At 43.2% G+C, this 18,031-nt stretch overlaps 1 protein-coding gene across 1 annotated transcript in view; it reads left to right on the top strand.

Annotated features, from left to right (window-relative positions):
* Positions 1-18,031, top strand: part of LOC129185015 (upstream stimulatory factor 2) — a 34,501-nt gene that overhangs the window by 8,484 nt on the left and 7,986 nt on the right. The window contains 4 exon segments of the mRNA XM_054781645.1: positions 419-522; positions 7,570-7,689; positions 9,669-9,837; positions 12,586-12,673. Of these exon segments, the coding sequence (XP_054637620.1) occupies positions 419-522; positions 7,570-7,689; positions 9,669-9,837; positions 12,586-12,673 (481 nt within the window).

Below are 18,031 nucleotides of genomic sequence, written 5' to 3' on the forward strand. Positions count from 1 at the left end.
ACATTTGGGGATGGATTTACAAAAATGGACTTGAGTTCCAGACAGTGAAGCCATCTTCAGCACCTGGAGCAACATTGCCACCAGCCTCCAGGAAACACTGGCATCACGCATGCCTAAAGCCAACCAGAATGGCACAGCTACTCATTACTCACTCCTTTTTAGACATTTCACTCCTATTTTAGGGGGTTTCTGGGTTTTTTGAGTGATGGTCTTGAACTTTTGATCTTGTTTTCACTTTAATGCTTGTTAACAATTAATCGCTTACTCAAAAGATTTGTTGTGTGACTCTGAAGCTCTACTTAGAACTTCCAACAGTGCATGTGCATGTGCATTCTTGGCATCTTTCTGCTGGCCTTAACATTTGGATGAGGAGTGTGTGTCTTTCTAACTGAGAAAAATGTCTCTTGGGGTTCTTCAGACGGAACCGACGAGCAGACAGCCGTCACCATAGCCAGCGTGCAGCAGGCCGCAGCGTTTGGGGATCACAACATACAATACCAGTTCCGCACCGAGGGCGGACAGGTAAGTCCCGACAGCGGAACCTGTGCGGTCCAACACACACCAGTCTTCCAAGAAATGTTCCCATCTCATAATCATGAAACATTTGTAACTGTCACACAAGTGCAAAAAGAAGTTCACTACTGCTGTCTTTACACACCAATTGCAAAAACTGCAGCGTTTTGAAAGTGAATTGGTGAGCCAGTGTGATGTCATTCATGGGCTCCATTTAACATGCAGGCCAGAAGCTGAATAGACCTGATCTAGTCTTTAGCTGCCTCACCAAGGGGTGGCACAAAGTCTCCTGTCATGAAAACATTTGTGGTTTGGTGAAAAGCTGTATGGTGAGAAAAGGGCATCCATAAGAATGGCATAATCATTACTGTGAATGACAGTACAGTAATGTGGAAGTGCGCACATGAAGTGCTTTATGCACACTTTCAACCTTGCAATCCAACCTACTGTACCTTGGTGACGTGTGGATGTTTATCCATAGCAGTGCGTGTTACCATCCAAGCAGAAGCTGAAGTACATCAAAACACATAGATGTTGGGACTTGTCTGCACCATTAATCACCGTTACCATTAATTGGCATTAGTTGGCATCCTTAAACAGCACCGGGTCTGCTCATAGCAGGTGTCTGACTACAGTGCACCATGGCGGCCACAGCAGGTGGCTCCCACTGCTCTATACTCTTCTCCTGACCCACATAACACACCTCATATGTAGAGGACATCCGTGTTGACAATAGCAGCATGGTCGCTATATTTAGCAAGTAGGGGTGCGCATTCAAAGGGAAAGGCAGGAAGTGTTTCTCGCATCATGCATTTATTCTGGAATTAAACACAAGCGGTCCACAAAGGTGATTTATCCGCTGTGCAGGATCTCCACCTCTGATTGTGAAACGCACACCCCTTCTTCTCCTGGCAGCACACAGGGGTGTCCAAAGTGTGGCTCAGGGGCCATCTGAGGAATGTGGCTCATTGCAGAATTTAGATAACAGACAGTACCTTTGAGAAAATACATGTCACATTCCACCAGTTTACTGAGTGAAAGATGACGACTTCTTCTTTTCCTTTGGGCTTTTCCCTTCAGGGATCGCCACAGCGAATCAATTGCCTCCATCTAACCCTGTCTTCTGCATCCTCTTCTCTCACACCAACTACCTTCATGTCCTCTTTCACTACATCCATAAACCTCCTCTTTGGTCTTCCTCTAGGCCTCCTGCCTGGCAGTTCCAAACTCAGCATCGTTCTACCTATACTGTATATTCCCTATCTCTCCTCTGGACATGTCCAAACCATCTCAGTCTGTACTCTCTGACTTTATCTCCAAAACCTCTAACATGTGCTGTCCCTCTGATGTACTCATTCCTGATCCTATCCTTCCTGGTCACTCCCACAGAGAACCTCAGCATCTTCATCTCTGCCACCTCCAGCTCTGTCTCCTGTCTTTTCCTCATTGACACTGTCTCTAGACCAAACATCGCTGGTCTAACCACAGTTTTGTACACCTTTCCTTTCATTTTAGCTGAAACTCTTCTGTCACATCATGAGTGAAAGATGACATATTAAAGGAAATGTTGCATTATTATAATTTATTAGGGGTGTCACGAGACACTAGAGGCCTACGAGACGGGCCAAGATTTTAACATTGCTTTTATGAAAAGTACACTGAAAAAATACCAAAAATATGACAATATATTGCAATTTACCAATTTAATGTCTACTTGTTGCACTCTTATGCACTCTGTGTGTGCATGCTATCATGTATGGAGTATATGTAGCATGGAGCTTGGAGCCCCGCCTCCACCCAAGAGATTGGGCCTCATTCACGAAACGTTCTTACGCACAAATGTGTTCTTAAAGCCTTCTTATGAAGATTTTTGGCATTCACGAAACGTGTCTTAACTCAGTTCTTAGATCTAAGAACAAATTCTACAAACGCTCAGGAGGACTCTTACGCACAAGCAAAGCTTGCACTTTCAATGTGCAATCGCCCTCATGATGGATTTTGCAACCTGATCCCAAAAAATGTAGTGCAAATAAAGTATCCCAACAATGATTTATCATCAAAACAACTAAAATATACTCCATGGGTAAATATATATTCAAATCCCAATTCATCAAAAAAAAAAAAGTACCTGTCTGGACATGCGCTGCACAGAGAGAGAATGTAAAGGGACCATTATTTGCTGAAAGCCACGAATATTTGATGTCCCACTTCAGGCTTCAGGCTTCAGGCTTCCCTCTCTGTTCTTGCAGGTGTGCAGGATCATCAGAATAACATCGCAATGAAACGTGGTGTGCCTATTGCGCACGTAGCACCCCCAGATAACGACATGCGCCCCCAGCCACGTCTTGAGCCAGAGCACGGGGCTGCTGAATTAATTAGGCAGCGTCTAATCAAATGTAACCACAGAAAAAATAAATTGTCACACACAAACTATGTATTTTGACTTTATTTTTCCATCATGATTGTGTAAATATTTTCTAGATTTTCTGAAATGGTTTGGTTTCTGATTGATGGCCCACCTCCCGTTTCCTCCAGATCCCTCCGGTGCAGTCTAATCTTTTTTTTGAGTCTATTTTAAGTCAAAACACTTCTTTTTAACCTCTGCGGTGATGCGTTTCTCCATGGAATGGCATTTATGTTTCCTGCAATGGTGCTCCATGCCGACTCGTTTTGGATGGCCTGATGACCGGTGGATACACTTGAAAATAAGGTGGTCTTGTGTTCGGTCACTCCTTGTAAAAGCACCTTTATTTCAGTAGAATTGAAGTTTTTCTTCTGTTTGTTGTCCAGCTGCTTCTCAGTCTTGCCCTTGCGCGTTGCCATCTCCGCCTCCAGCTGCCTGTTGCGCACGGCACATTTTTTACCTTATATAGGAAATAATAGGCGGTGACCTCTGCAAATTAGGGCTCACATGCACGTGCATCGCCGTTAGCATTCATCAACCTAAGAACCCCAGTGCGAACGATTATCCCTACTTAAGAACGTGTCGTGAATGTGGCGCAGTTTCCAACCCGCGCCTTCTTAAGTACAGTTCTTAAGAAGACTTTTAAGAAGATGTTCGTGAATGAGGCCCATTGTATGGCTGACAACAGGGCTCACTCCGTTCATGCCGTTGTTCTATGGAACAAACGTGCCAAGGTGCTGAAAGCAATGCAGAGTGAACCCTCTTCCTGCCTGACACGCATGCACGTGGTATTATATTATCAATGATATACGTGTTATCCACTTGATTTATTATGATCCTAGGCCTAGTGGCCATGAGACTGAACGAGAAATCTTGTCACGTTTTAATCTTGCGAGATCATGTGGCACCCCTACTTATTGTATATTATCACAACAGTGTTCTCTTTGGTCTAAAATGTAGGAAATAATATCGTTTAGCGTCAGTTTGTGGGACAATAAACATTTCAAAACGGCCCTGCATGGCTTTGTGACTCACTTAAATAAACGTTTGTTTGTCCAGTCATATTTTTTTATTGTACTTTTCTTTAAATAAATGTTGCCTTGTCTCATCTCGTTCTCGTGTGTCGTCTGGTCTGGTGACTTGGATGTCTGATGACACCCGAGTGTTGCCTGCTTTGGTGATTCCTCACTTTAAAAACTTGATCTGGCAGCATGTATGGAACTGTACGGTTATTGCTCATTTTGACATGATGTTTTAACTAGGGCTGTCAAATGATTAAACACTTTTAGCAAATTAATCAGTTTTCAAATGCCTTGTTGAGTGTATTTCATGGAGAGAAGGTAAATGTCATGATATGTTAGCATGTATGAACAGCTCCAACTGAACTGAAAATGAAAGTCATACTAAAAGAGACGACACATGTCTGAAAATGTAAAACACCAGCCTCTTTAACAGGAGCACAACATTAGAATCACACTTTAACCGTGTTATTATGAGCCGTGAGGTGTTTAAGGACAATCCCTTTTTAATAGTGGATTGGAAATGCACTCCTGATCCAAATCTTAAGACCAGTTGAAAAATGTCTAGAATGATCATGTTGCACATTTGGATCTTAATGAGGTTTTAAGTAGAGCTACAATCTGCAAAAACAAGAAGGGGGGGTGAGACAAAAAGCACTTTGAAAAAGTAATTTATTGAAAACAACAATTCAACTGAAATAGGCTGTTTATCAGCTGATCAAAAGTTTAAGACCACAGGCTGTAAAAGCCCAAATGTGCTCCAAATGTTGATGTAGTGTCATCATTCCCACTGTCATGCCCTCCTCATGGTAAAGCTAAGAAGCTTTCTCTTTTTCAACGTGGTGGGATTGTGGAGCTGCATAGCAAGGCCTCTCGCAGCGTTCCATGGCTGCAGAGGTTGGGAGCAGGAAATCAGTCATTCTAAGTTTTGGAAAGATCCTGAGCATTATGGAACAAAAAAGTCACACCTGCACTGAGCCGGAGGGATCCCATTGGCTGTCCATCAAGACACAGGGCGGTCTTCCACCCACATGAAGGCCCTCACTGGTGCCGACTGCAGTGCAATAACCTGCGAAAAAGGATTTTAAAAAACGCCACAAAGCTGCCTGTTTAGACTTTGCCAGGGAGCATCAAACATGGGACATTGAAAGGTGGAAAAGTTTTATTCTCTAATGAGAACAAATGTAACCTTGACGGTCCAGATGGCTTCCAACGTTACTGGCATGACAAGGAGATCCCACCCGGCACAGTGGGGGGGGGTCCATCATGATCCGAGGTGCTTTTTCATTCAGTGAAACACCGGAGCTTCAGGTGGTGCGGGGTTGTCAAACGGATGCAGATGTTGGGGCGGGCATCCCTAATGACCGAGGGCCCTCGTCTGCGTGTTAACAGCTGGGTTCTTCAACAGGACAACGCTGCTGTTCACAATGCTTGCTTGACCAAGGACTTCTTCAGGGAGAATAACATCACTCCTTTGGACCATCCTGCATGTTCCCCTCATTTAAATCCCATAGAGAACATTTGGGGATGGATGGCAAGGGAAGTTTCTAAAAATGGCCATCAGTTCCAGACAGTTGATGCCCTTGGTGAAGCCATCTTCACCACTTGGAGCAATGTTCCCACTAGCCTCTTGGAAACACTGGCATCAAGCATGCCCAAAGCCATTTTGTGATGAACAAGAACGGTGGAGCTGCTCATTACTGAGTCCTACTGACAACATGTTTTGGAGAGTTTTTTTTGTTATTTTTTGAGCGATGGTCTTAAACTTTTGATCAGCTGATAAACAGCCTTCTTGTTTTTGCATGTTATAGCTCTACTTAAAACCTCGTTAAGATACAAATGTGCAAAATGATCATTCTAGACATTTTTCAACTGGTCTTAAGATTTTGATCAGGAGTGTATTTTGGGAGTAGATTGTATTGTGTGGGATTTCCAAGCACACTTAAATGCATAGGAGGAGTTGCGCTAGTGAGTGATAAGAATATCCACTTACTGTTGTTGTCTTTCTGTTTGTTTAGACCAGTACATGCATTATGAAAACCTTGTTGTGATTTTCAGAGTGTCAGTGAATGCATCTAGTGACAATGAGGAAGTGTGGTTCCGAGGAGGACGAGAGACATGTTAGCGAGCTGGAGCTACATACGGGTATACGGTGTTGGAATTGCACTGCTGTTGATGTGTTAAGGGCAGAATAAAGTTGTAAAACAGCCTCAGACTCTGTGAGGATGCGATTGTGCCCCCGTCTGCCATCATAACAGAGAGGGGTGGCTTGAAGAGGTGCGCATTTGTTAATGACACTAAGAAATGTAACGTAAATAATGAAATAAATGAGTTACCGCCATCAGCGTGCTATTATGACAGCCCCAGTTTTAACACATTGGGCTTAAAATCTCAGTACGTAAAATATTATTTTTTTGGTGTGAAAATGTGTAATGAACCCTACTTATAACCTAGAATACATATGTCAAATGTATTACTGAAAAAGACATGTACAAATTGTTAAAAGGACCATGTCTCCCCTACATACACTTCTTTCAATTGATCTGGTGCTGCCTGATAAACGCATTATAATGGGACTGTCTGTGAATGGAGTTTGTTGTTACAACTCTGTACAGTAGGCGGCGCTATGCATTGTATGTCTGCTTCTTAACACACCTCATATGCTGCCAGGGAATAAGAAGATGTAGCAGCAGGGTTGCCATCTTGGGGAGTTTGAGTATTCAGACCCCTCTAGATACTCTTTTTTTTTAAAACCAAAAACAGTTAGCGACAGATCTAGCCACTTGTCTGAATGGACACTTTGGGTTCGGGGGGCGCTTTTGTGAAAAAAGATGCTAAAAGTATGTCCGTATATGCTAAGCTATCTGTGAAGCTGACAAAGCAAGTTAGTCTAATATGTCTCATTAATAATGAATTCATGCTATTTTAGAAAGATAGAAACATTTGCCAGTAAAAATGACATGCGTGCCACATTGGGGACACCTTTAGTGTGCTGCTAGCGGGCGTATTATTATTATTTGAGCAAGTACTTCCACCTGCAGGTTCTTTGAGTATATGTTTACTTTTCTTTGATGTTTTGTCTGGATTCATTTGAGTGTCTAGCTGGCTTGCTATGGCCTGAAGGCGTTGGCGTGCTTTATTTCCCTCCTCTCTCATCCCATGACCGACTTTCTTGTCGACCTTCCTGTGGTCATCTCGAAAAGTGAAGTTGTTTTATCCCGGTTGGGATGTTTCATACCATCACCCGCCTCAGCAAGTCCACTCATCCGTGTGGCTCGTTTTGGCCTCAACAAGGAGAGCGTGAGCAATCATGTGATTGAGGCGCGGGGCCGGCATTGGCACGAGGCTGCTGTCACATGTCAGTCAGGAGGAGAGTCACATGATGCAGGCCTTCAAATTGAGACTCCTGGTACAAACAAGGCCACTTTTCTTGTTTTGGGCAATCCAATCAGGACATTGTGAAGTGTAAGCGTTTTGCGAGGGATGGGTGGACGCGTGCGCTGCAGTTGCTAGGGACTCACATCCAGCCAACCTTTAGATATGATCAACAAGTCCACCAGCCAGGTACGCGTGCGGCCCACGTAGCAGCACAGTGGCTTCTTCTCATTATCGCTGTGTCTTTCCACCTTGCAGGTGACGTACCGCGTCGTCCAGGTTACTGACCAGAACCTGGAGGGACGGGATGATGGCGGAGGGGCGGTCAGTGTCGTGTCCACGGCTGCCTTCAGCGGCACTCCTCAGGCTGTCGCACAGGTATATGTTTTCATGTTTTTCATTTTCTTGCATTTTCAGTCTGTGCATAGTGTCACATGCACCTCCCCACCCAAAAAATGAGGTAGCTATAATCTCCTGGAAATGATATGCTGCCATAATGGCATACGTGTTCAGAATAATGAAAACAAAACAGTCATTCCATCTTTAATTTCCACCAAACTAGGGCTGCAACTAACCTTTCTTTTCTTAGTCCATTCATCTGAAGCGTACTGTTTGGATCCACTTTTATTACACCCCAGACCAGCGGTCGGCAATCTGCCCCCACGTTGCAGCTCCCTCGCTGAGTTCTGTGATTTTTAAAAAAATTTTTAAGCGGAGGAACTGAGAGTGTGAAATATTGGACTGTCCGTGAATGCATCTACAGTGCATTCTGACTGCTGATTGGATGAGCAAGGGAAGGGGGATAATGACAGTGTGATAATGACACACGAAAAAGACGTCTTGAGTGTGCTACCCTTGTGGTAAGCGATCCATAACTATGATTTCGTCTCTAAAAAGAAAAATGTCATAAGAGAGTTTCATTGTGAATGGACAACAAACCATGTGCTTGATGTGTTGGCAAACACAAGATGTAACCTTGAAGGACATTTTCATAACAAGCACTCAGCCTTTTCGGAACAGTACCCAACTGCAGATGGGTGCAAGGGAACCACTTCAGAACTACTACGGAAGGTCAGTCTCCCTCGTTTCTGACGGTTAATTGGCTCCACGATAAGTCCATTTCCACCAAGTAGGATTCAATATGAATAAACGGAATATTTTCATAGTTACAGCGTAGAAAACCTGTTTGACTTTCTAAATACGAGTTTCAACATTATTATAGCCCTGGAGACATGAAATAACACCCCTACAGTCAACTTTGCACTCCTATTCTTTGTTTATGTCACATTGCGCAGGCTACGGCATCACTGCAGGGAGATAACAGAGAACTGCCGCTAGCATAACAATCTAGCGAGCTAACTTGTTAGCCTCTCCAATTTACTTATTCTAAACTTAAGAAAGTCTTTGAAACAGAGTGTGGAACAAGACAAAGAAGCCAAAAACTTACCACTTCTGCACAGAATGAGAGAATAACCTTTTTTTCACTCCATCTCGGCCATGCCGTGCTGGGCTCTGCTGGTTGAGTATCCAGTCTCTCATTTAATAACACTACTGATGCCTAGTGACCATACATATAACTTGTCTTTCTGTATTTTTCCAAAGCCAACCACCAAACAGCCACCATTTATGAATGAATAATGTTTTGAAAAACCCTGATATAGCGAGGGCTAACTGTAGTGGCTTTTTCTGCCCTTAGGTGGCATTGTTGTCTCGTGCTCCCGTCAGGCACACTATTATTGTGGTTTGCACTGCATCATGCTAGGACTAATTGGAGTATTTGACACGAGGAGTCAAACAACAACAATACCGAAGCCAGCAGTGTTATCTCTTTTATTGTGTGTTTTGATACAAGTGCCCTATTGAATCCATGAGATTGCGACTTGACGTGAAGGACACTTTTTATTCCTGCCTCTTGTGTCAACAAAAACAAACTCCATCTGTCACTGCGGTGCAGACTTTGAGTTGTTAGTACACCTCCAGGAAGGAACTCCACCCTTTGTAATCACTTGTCAACTTTGCAAAGCGGCACATGAGGTCAAATGTTTGTCTGCCAAGGATGAAGTTTCTGGTTCTACTGGTTGGGGAATGCATACAGGAGTTCCTGTTTGCACTTTCACTTCCATTTTACCTTGAAAGTGTGTGGCTGTCTTTTTTTGCAGTGCTTGCTTTAGCTGTGCTCGTCGTCGCTTCTTGTCACTCCACTTTATCGCAGCTGTCAAACAGCACTTTGCCACGCTGGGGGTGGGGCGGGGGTCTTGTGCGAGTGTTGTATTTGGTCTGACAAGAGAGCGAGGCGTACCTTTTACCTGCTCTGACTGCTCAAGCTCTCCGCTCTGTCTGTCTTTTATCTGTCACAGGCTGTGATCCAAAACCCTTTCAGTAATGGAGGAAGCCCAGCGGGGGAGGCGGTGGGAGGAGGAGGAGGCGGAGAGGCGCGCTTTACCTACTTCCCTGCCACGGCGGTGAGCGATGGCACCGTGTCCGTGCAGGCCACCGCCGCTGACCCCACGCTCACGCAGGCGGGAGGTGAGTCCGACTCTCATGCCCAATTTGGGCTGAAGCGTGGCCCCGTTTGGCGGGTGTCACGTCACCTGATGCAAGATGACAATGCCGTAGATGTGTCGTCTCTGCCTGCCATGCGTGTGATGCAACATGAATGTTATTCCCCTGATGCGTGCGACGTGATGGGATGGATGAGCGACTTGTACACAGCCGACCCAAAGTAGCTAAGAAATGAGCCCAAGCAATATGGAATGTTTGGGGCCGATACCAAAATTGGGGGCTGAAAAAAGACAGTACCTGATAAATAGGCCAATATAAGCAATAAGTGCATTGATACACTCTACACAGGGTATCATGAACATAAAATCTTATCACAGCCAAAATACTGTAGGATTCAACACAAAGCAGCAGAAGACTTCCAAATGGAAAAAAGGAAGTTGAATTAGTCAGTCTCAACATGAGGACATTAACTTTTTATAACACGCTGCACGCCATATTGTACACTCAATGGGAAATGGATGCAAACAGAGCCTGCCTCTTTGGCTGAAAAAACACTAACTGGGGCACATGCTCATAATTAGGACTTTCTATCCCAAACTTTGATTTTATGTCATAATTTCCACTTTTTATCTCATGAGTTTCCTGTCTTATAATTCTGACTTTTTATCTCAAAAGGTTGACTTTTTATCTCATAATTTCCACTTTTTGTCTCATAATTCTGACTCTTTACTCAAAATTGTGACATTTTATTTACTAATTTCCACGTTTTATCTCATAGTTATGACTTCCCTGTCTGATCATTGTGACGTTTTGCATGCCAGCACGATGCTAACAGGGACGTTCTGTGGTAAGTTGGACTCGGGAAGTGTATTCATAACACAACGTACGCCATATTGTATGCTAGCAGGGCAGTGTATGTCAACTGAGGCAACATTTTGCATCCATATTTGACATAAACTGAAAAATACGCTTACCAAGGTTCCACCGTCCTAGGCTCATACCAACCAATATGGAACTTGACTTTAGTATAGAAATCATTCACATGCATTATTGGCTTACTATTGCACTTGTCGGCATGCTGATACTTCAACTATTATGTTTTCAGAATGATTTCTTAGCAATTTTTTGGGTTGTTTATTGAGCTTTTCCCAATTTGGTACATAACAAGAAATAACAATGATAATGAAAGAAGCAGCAAGCTCTCCAATCAAGGTCCCTTGATCCTGTGTGGGGGTGTTATTGTTATTTATTATGGTTAAGTTTGCTTCATTTTAAAACTGATTTATACTTTTATGTTGTGCTTTTTCTTCCCTGACTGTACCCAAAATGAACCAAACCGTGAGCTTAAAAGCGCACCCTAGGTTAGCATACATTGATCATTTGCCACACACGCTGTGGTGCGTTTCCTCTTTTCTCCTCCAAGTGAGTAAAACAGCGAGGGGACTGCTGAGCACGTGGACTTACTTGGTGTCACATGTCCTCACAGCGTCGCTTCCTCAATGTTGTTGTCGTTGTGGAGGTTGGTGGTGACATCACCTGCTCACTTCTTCCTGCCGTAGGCCTAAAGCTTGTCGCCATGGTGATGGCTTAGTTCATTTGCAACACGCTCACCAAAGCTACATTCAGGTAGATGACATGTTTGCACTTGCACAAGTCAACATATCCCAAAAGGAGTTGATTTCATGTCCCCAAGTCTCAGCAATCAACTCATAATAGGGAAAGAAAAGAATAAGAGAGCGTAGTAGACTTCATGGATAGATGCTTTAGTCATGCAAGAACAACTAGAAATAATCAAATAATTAAAGCAGTCAAAGGGACAACACCATATTGAAGGGCGAAAAAGCAATGGCGATGCTAAGTCATCATTATGAGATAAAAAGTATTGATTATGGGATAAAAAGTCATCATGAGATAAAAAGTCATGATCATGAGATAAAGTCGACATTATGAGATAAAGTTATCACTATGAGACAAAGTCATAATTATGAGTTAAAAAGTCATGATTATGGGATAAAATGTCATGATTATGAGAGTCATTATGAGATAAAAAGTTGTGATTATGAGTTAAAAAGTCATGATTGTGAGATAAAAAGTCGCAATGATGAGATACAGTACAAAGTGCACATGTGCTGCCTTCTTCGCTGGAACCTTTGCCACATGGCACTCAGCACATGCACTTTCTACAGTATCTCATCATTTCCACTTTTTATTTCATAGTTATGATGTTTTATCTCATAATAATGACTTTTTATCACATAATTTCCCAAAGTGCAGCCCAGGGGCCGCTCTTAGCCTGCTGCTTGTTTTTATGGTAAAAGTAAAATGAATGGGTTGTTAGTTAGTGTTAGATATATTGGATAGCTTTTCATTTCATCCTCACATCCTTGCTGTTTGACATCCTCACACGCTTGTTCTGAGAAAGAGAATGAATGACGTCTTATTATAAATTTTTATTTCCTGAAATGTTATCTTATATCAGGAAAAGTCATTTGTGGGCAGGGCGTGATAGATTTGAAGGGCAGCTTCCTGTTTTCAGTTGGTCTGCATCCCACCAACCTTTGCTGGTTGCCCGTTGATACGAGCAACGCAAATGCGCCAACTCCTGTGGCGTTGTCACGATGACACCGACGCACCTCATAAAAAGATCCTGGTCACCTTTGATGCTTTGACGGGGCTGCCATGGCTGGTGTGCACGCTGTGATCGTGGCAGCACTGAAAGTGTGAGCAGACAGTGGTGATTTCACTGACTGATGACTGCCATGCCCTCCACAGGCCAGTTCTACGTGATGATGACCCCTCCCGATGTCATTCAGACAGGCGCCACGCGAAGCATCGCCCCGCGCACACAGCCCTTTCCTGCGTGAGTATGGCATGGGCAACAAAGCCTCTCTGAAAACTAAACAGGCAAAGTAACTGCCTTTAAAAGCAACAACAATGCTCCATTTATGGCCGCAGTAACCTTTATTGGAGCATGGCCTCCCCAATAAAGTCATTACCCTGCTGGGACGCCAGAGTAGATGTCAAGACCACAGCAAAGGGGTTTCTGTTATTTTTACATCCGTCCTCATATGTTATTACAGGGTGTAAGGGGGGGCGTACGTCCATAAAACGCACACACTCATAGCACTTTATTTATTTATTTATTTGTATTATTTACTGTATTAATGTCTCGTCTGTTGTTGTTGCTTAATTTATTGGTATATATGTTTATGTGTTTATGTTTCTTATGTTCTTATTCTTTCATTTGTTTTCTTTCTTTTCTTGGGAGAATGAACAGAATAAGATTTTCATTGCATGGTATAACTGCTGTTTTACCATGCACATGACAATAAAACTCTCTTGAATCTTGAATCTCTTGAATCTTGAAAAGCAACTTAGGGCCAATTCCACCATAATGCTGCTTCCATCGCACACCTTTCTTTCATTGGCTGTTACCTACGCAGCAAATACATCCTATTAACTCACATTTGTCCCCCCCCAAAGAAACTTAAAAAAAAAAAATTGCCCATCACCCACAATCCTTATGTGAAACATGACCACTAGGGGTGTCACAAGATTGAAATATGACAAGATTTCTCAAGCAACAAATACATGAATGAATGAATCACACAATAAATGTATGCTGTACTTCCTGTGCATGTGCCTAGATGCTTCCTAGCGCGTTCCACAGAACAACATAGACGTCTTGTCAGGCATACAGCGGCTTTGTCTCTTTTGGGAGGAGGCGGGGCCCCTAGCATACACACACACAGAGTGCAGCATGGGAGTCTCATGAGGAGCAATGCAAGGCAATGTACTTGAAATGCCATGGGAATATCACGAAGGAGCCAGGATGCCAAATTGGTTTGAATTCATGTTCAAATCTTGGCCCATCCTGGTGGACCCAATCTCGTGCGTCATCTCGTGAGTTGGGTGTCTGGTGACACCCCCAATGAAGTGACTTTTTTGACACACTGACCAACTGACCTGTTGATATGTTGCTATGTGAAATCAGTGCACCCCCAGGAAGGAAGTATTCCATGTTATCATCCATGTACCTGTTACTGCATGTATAGAAAACCATCAAGCCTTGTTTTTAGAGGGCTTTATAGTCGAAATGGGTGTGTCCCATTACGTACATTGTTAGCTGCCTCATGCTAGGCACAGAAAAGGGAAAGACGTGTGTTCATGTTTCACATCAGGATCATGGCTGATGAGCCAAAATTCCAAAAAAAGTGCACCTTTCCTTTTAAGAGTCAGTCCCCGTCCGAGGAAGCTGCTTACCTTCGCACTTTTGCAGGACGAGCACATGACCAATTGTCAAATTGAGTTAGCGCTGACTCATGTGGATATCGCCCCATTTAAGGCGTCTCGCATCCAGCAGTGTTTTTTTGGACACAGATGCTCATTGTTGTCACTTTCTGTTAGCCTCACCACGTTAGAAAGAAAGTCGATTCCATTTTTGAAGGGACGGCCGGCAACCCTGATGACGAATGGCCACCCAGTCCCTTCCCAAAGACATTTAGCTTGATGTTCTTCAACCAATCTTATCCCAATTTGACATACATGTGCTAGCACTTGACATACATGTGCTAACAATCATACAATCATACATGTGATTGTTTAGTCCAGTCACCCCTAGAGGTGATTGGACTAAACACTCTTAAAGGAAAAGTGCACTTTTTTTTCCCCATTTTGCCCATCATCCACAAGCGTTATGTGAAACATGAGCACATACAGTATTTCTGTCCCTTTTCTGTGCCTTCTAACGAGAGAAAACAAGTTAGTATGAGCCAGCTAACAATGCACGTGATGGGAGGTACCTATCCCTCTAAAAATGTTTTATATCCATGGCGTGATCATGCATGAACAAGTACATTGATGATAACGTGCAATACTTGAGTATCTGCCGTATTTTGATGATTTAAAACAGTAGTGAAGCTTCCTTTCTAGGTGCATTGATTTGACATAGCCCATAGAAGCTAACGCTACTTCCACCAACAACAGCAGCATAGAAACAGCGACAACACTTCCAACGTGTGCTCTCATTGGGATGACTTGTGCTTTAGTCCTCAGGTCAAAAATGCTGACAGCAAAGCAGCATCTTGTTGAGTCTTCGCAGCAAAATGGAGAGCCAGTAGTATCCACTCTTTGTCTGTCCCATTGCAGTGGCTTGAGGCGTTGTGATGCTGAGACGAGCGGCTAGCGAGGCGTTGTGTTATTCCGCCAGATAAATATAGTTGTTGTGTTAGCTGCTACTTAATATACAGGTCAGTTATGTGAATGGAACACTGTTAGGTACCTCCCATGACGTGCATTGTTAGCTGGCTCATACTAACTTGTTTTCTCTCGTTAGAACGCACAGAAAAGGGAAAGAAATTGTGTTCATGTTTGACATAAGTATTGTGGATGATGGGCAACATTTAAAAAGAGTGCAATTTTCCTTTAAGTTGAACAGGTGCTTTTGCAGAGCGCATGCAGAGCTGTATGAGAAATGACATGACTTAAGGTGCTCATACTTTGGGGTGTAATAACAGCGTCACCATGTGGTGGTCTACACACATTTTTACCCTTTTGTGTGGAGCACTTCAGGAGTAGAAGCGTTAGCTTGTACTAGCGCATGCATGCATTCCTCTGCACGCAACTAAGAGTTGTGTTTGCGCTGGTGTGTTGCTGCCTGATTGCTGGTGGAGATTGGCGCTGACTGCGAATGAATCATCACTGACATTTGAGGCAAGTTGAAGTAAAACCTGCCACCCTATCTGCCGAGGCGAGGCGCTGTGACACCAAGGTTTAAGCATCCCCCCCAACGCCACCACCACATTCCTGTTTGCAGCAAATGAACTAATCAAATTAGATCCCAGGCGGAGAGAAGCACAACACCCTGCCTCCTCCTCCTCCTGCTCTTCACCAATCCCCGGTGATTCTGTTGGTGTCTGTAGTGCTGACCCTCATCCATTGTTGTTAGCCAGCACACTTTCCCATCAGGGATTAGAAATGAGGTCGCCATGCTCCCGTCTCTCCTCATTTGGACCTGATTTCATTCTCTGCTGCTGGTGACCAAATGCAGCCCAACCTGGAAAGACAAACAATCCTGCTCGACTTCCAAACTACTCACCCTTTACACACGCTTGATGGAGAAGCAACGGGAAATAGGCTTTTCTAGGTATTAATAAGAGTGTACTCACGGGGAATAGGTTCCCAAAATATTTTCCTCCTCCTCGTCCTACTCCTTGAACCAAAGATTCATTTAGCCGGTTAGCTGCTTCTTCTATTGTTATTGGCGGTTAGCAAGCAGCTCACACAGTTAGCTAGTCTGCTTGCGACACTGATCTGTACTAATAAATCTGGATAGACCATTGGTCAATGACCTGTGAAGCCACGCGGCCGCCATATTACCTCTCACAAGAAACACTTCTCAGACAATGACTTATGTGAGAACTTGTGAGTTGTTAAGTGTGTTGTTAGTTTGTTACCCACTCACACTAAATGCAAGGTTAGTCTTCAGACTAACCTCGCACAACAGGTGTGCTTGAGTTTAGTCATAAGGACTTGGGTATGATCATTTTTTAAAATTTTGTCTATCATACCATACCTGAGTCATAATGGCTTTACACGGGGGGGTGTAGGGGATATGTAAACAAACAACCGCCACTAGACTACTAAATCATTTGCGGTTGCTTGCAAATATAAAAAAATACGTTTTTTTTTGTTTACTCGAATTTCAAATGAACCCCCATATGGAGACAATGTTTATATATTATTACATATTATATTACATATTATTCCTGTGGTTTTTGTTCAAATATATTTCTATATCAGAAAAGAGGTTATTTCTATTTCATAACACAAACAAAAAAAAATCATCAAAATGTTAAATGATTTTAAAACTTATCCAAAGTCATTCTCTTTTATGATTCATATTTTGTACAGACGAGAGCATAGTGAATTGTATGAAAGTGAGAATAAAAAGGAAAGGATCATGACCATGGATTTTAGTGGAAAAAAGGGATGGGATATGCAGTTCAAATGAAAATCTCTTTCTAGAGGTGTAAAACTATGCATTGCTATAGGGGAGTGCTGAGCCAGGGTGCAGGCAATGTGCAGGCAGTAGAATTTTGTCCTACAGGCAATAAGAATTGGAAGGGGAAAAAGTACATTTAATATACCCAAAAGATAGAGAATAACGTATCAAATGGTTTTAAAGGGACGAAGGTTGTGTTACTTGAAGGAATGGGAGAATCCCCCCGCTTTTTAATGTAAAATATAGATGTTCTGCGAGCCTCTTCATCTGCTTTATACACTATGTATGCTGTGCCAATGTAGTCTGCTACGTACGACGTGAGTGGTAAGATGGCGTCTCTGTGGCTTCAGCGGCTTGCACAGCGGCGTGTGACGTATGGTCTATCCAGACGTATTAGTACAGATCAGTGGCTAGCGACCATTGACCACAACAGGAAGGAGATTGATTAACAATGGTCTACAGCCAATCAGGACGCAGAAGACAATGGGAGAGTTCTCCCTTAGCCAATAAGGACTGTTGTGGCTCTATGTTTAGCCTGCTATTGTCTACTGTGGTTTGCTAATATGCTGGTGCAGGCAGGTAATACAACACCCTCTACTGGCAGCAGTAGTAAATACAATAACACATAAGCACCAAGGTCGCACAACACAATGCACGTTCATACGGTGTTCAAAAACATGCACAATTGCACTTAAATCCACAAAATAGCGAGTCTGTGAAAGGTGAACTGTGATGTAACGAGAGAACACTGTACTGAAAGTCTATTTACACTAGAGCCATTGTTGGTGCTGTGGTTATCATCACACTTCCCTTTTGCCCCCACTGGTGCTTAATGTGGCGACATAATGTGACAGAACACCTCCAAAGGTGAACATGAACCTCCAAAATGGAACACAGTCATTCCGCCATGTCGGTTGACTTCTCACTTGTTCTGACTTGAAAATCGAGGGAAAGGCTTCTTGAGACGTCATCTGTACTTCTGTGAAGAAAGTGTCGAACGTTTCGCTCCTCATCCGAAGAGCTTCGTCAGCAACTAACAAGTGCTGGTAGCCTAGGCCTTAAATACAGTAAGAGTGGGCGGAATTGGTGTGCCAACCCTGACTTGAAAAGCATTTGTCCCATTATCATAGTCTGCTTCTATGGTTATCATCACACTCCTCCTTTGCAGTAAGTCCTTAAGAGTTCACGTTAAGCCAGTGAAATGTTTCTACTGTG

Source organism: Dunckerocampus dactyliophorus, chromosome 7, assembly GCF_027744805.1.
Source record: "Dunckerocampus dactyliophorus isolate RoL2022-P2 chromosome 7, RoL_Ddac_1.1, whole genome shotgun sequence".
Classification (NCBI taxonomy): Eukaryota; Metazoa; Chordata; class Actinopteri; order Syngnathiformes; family Syngnathidae; genus Dunckerocampus; species Dunckerocampus dactyliophorus.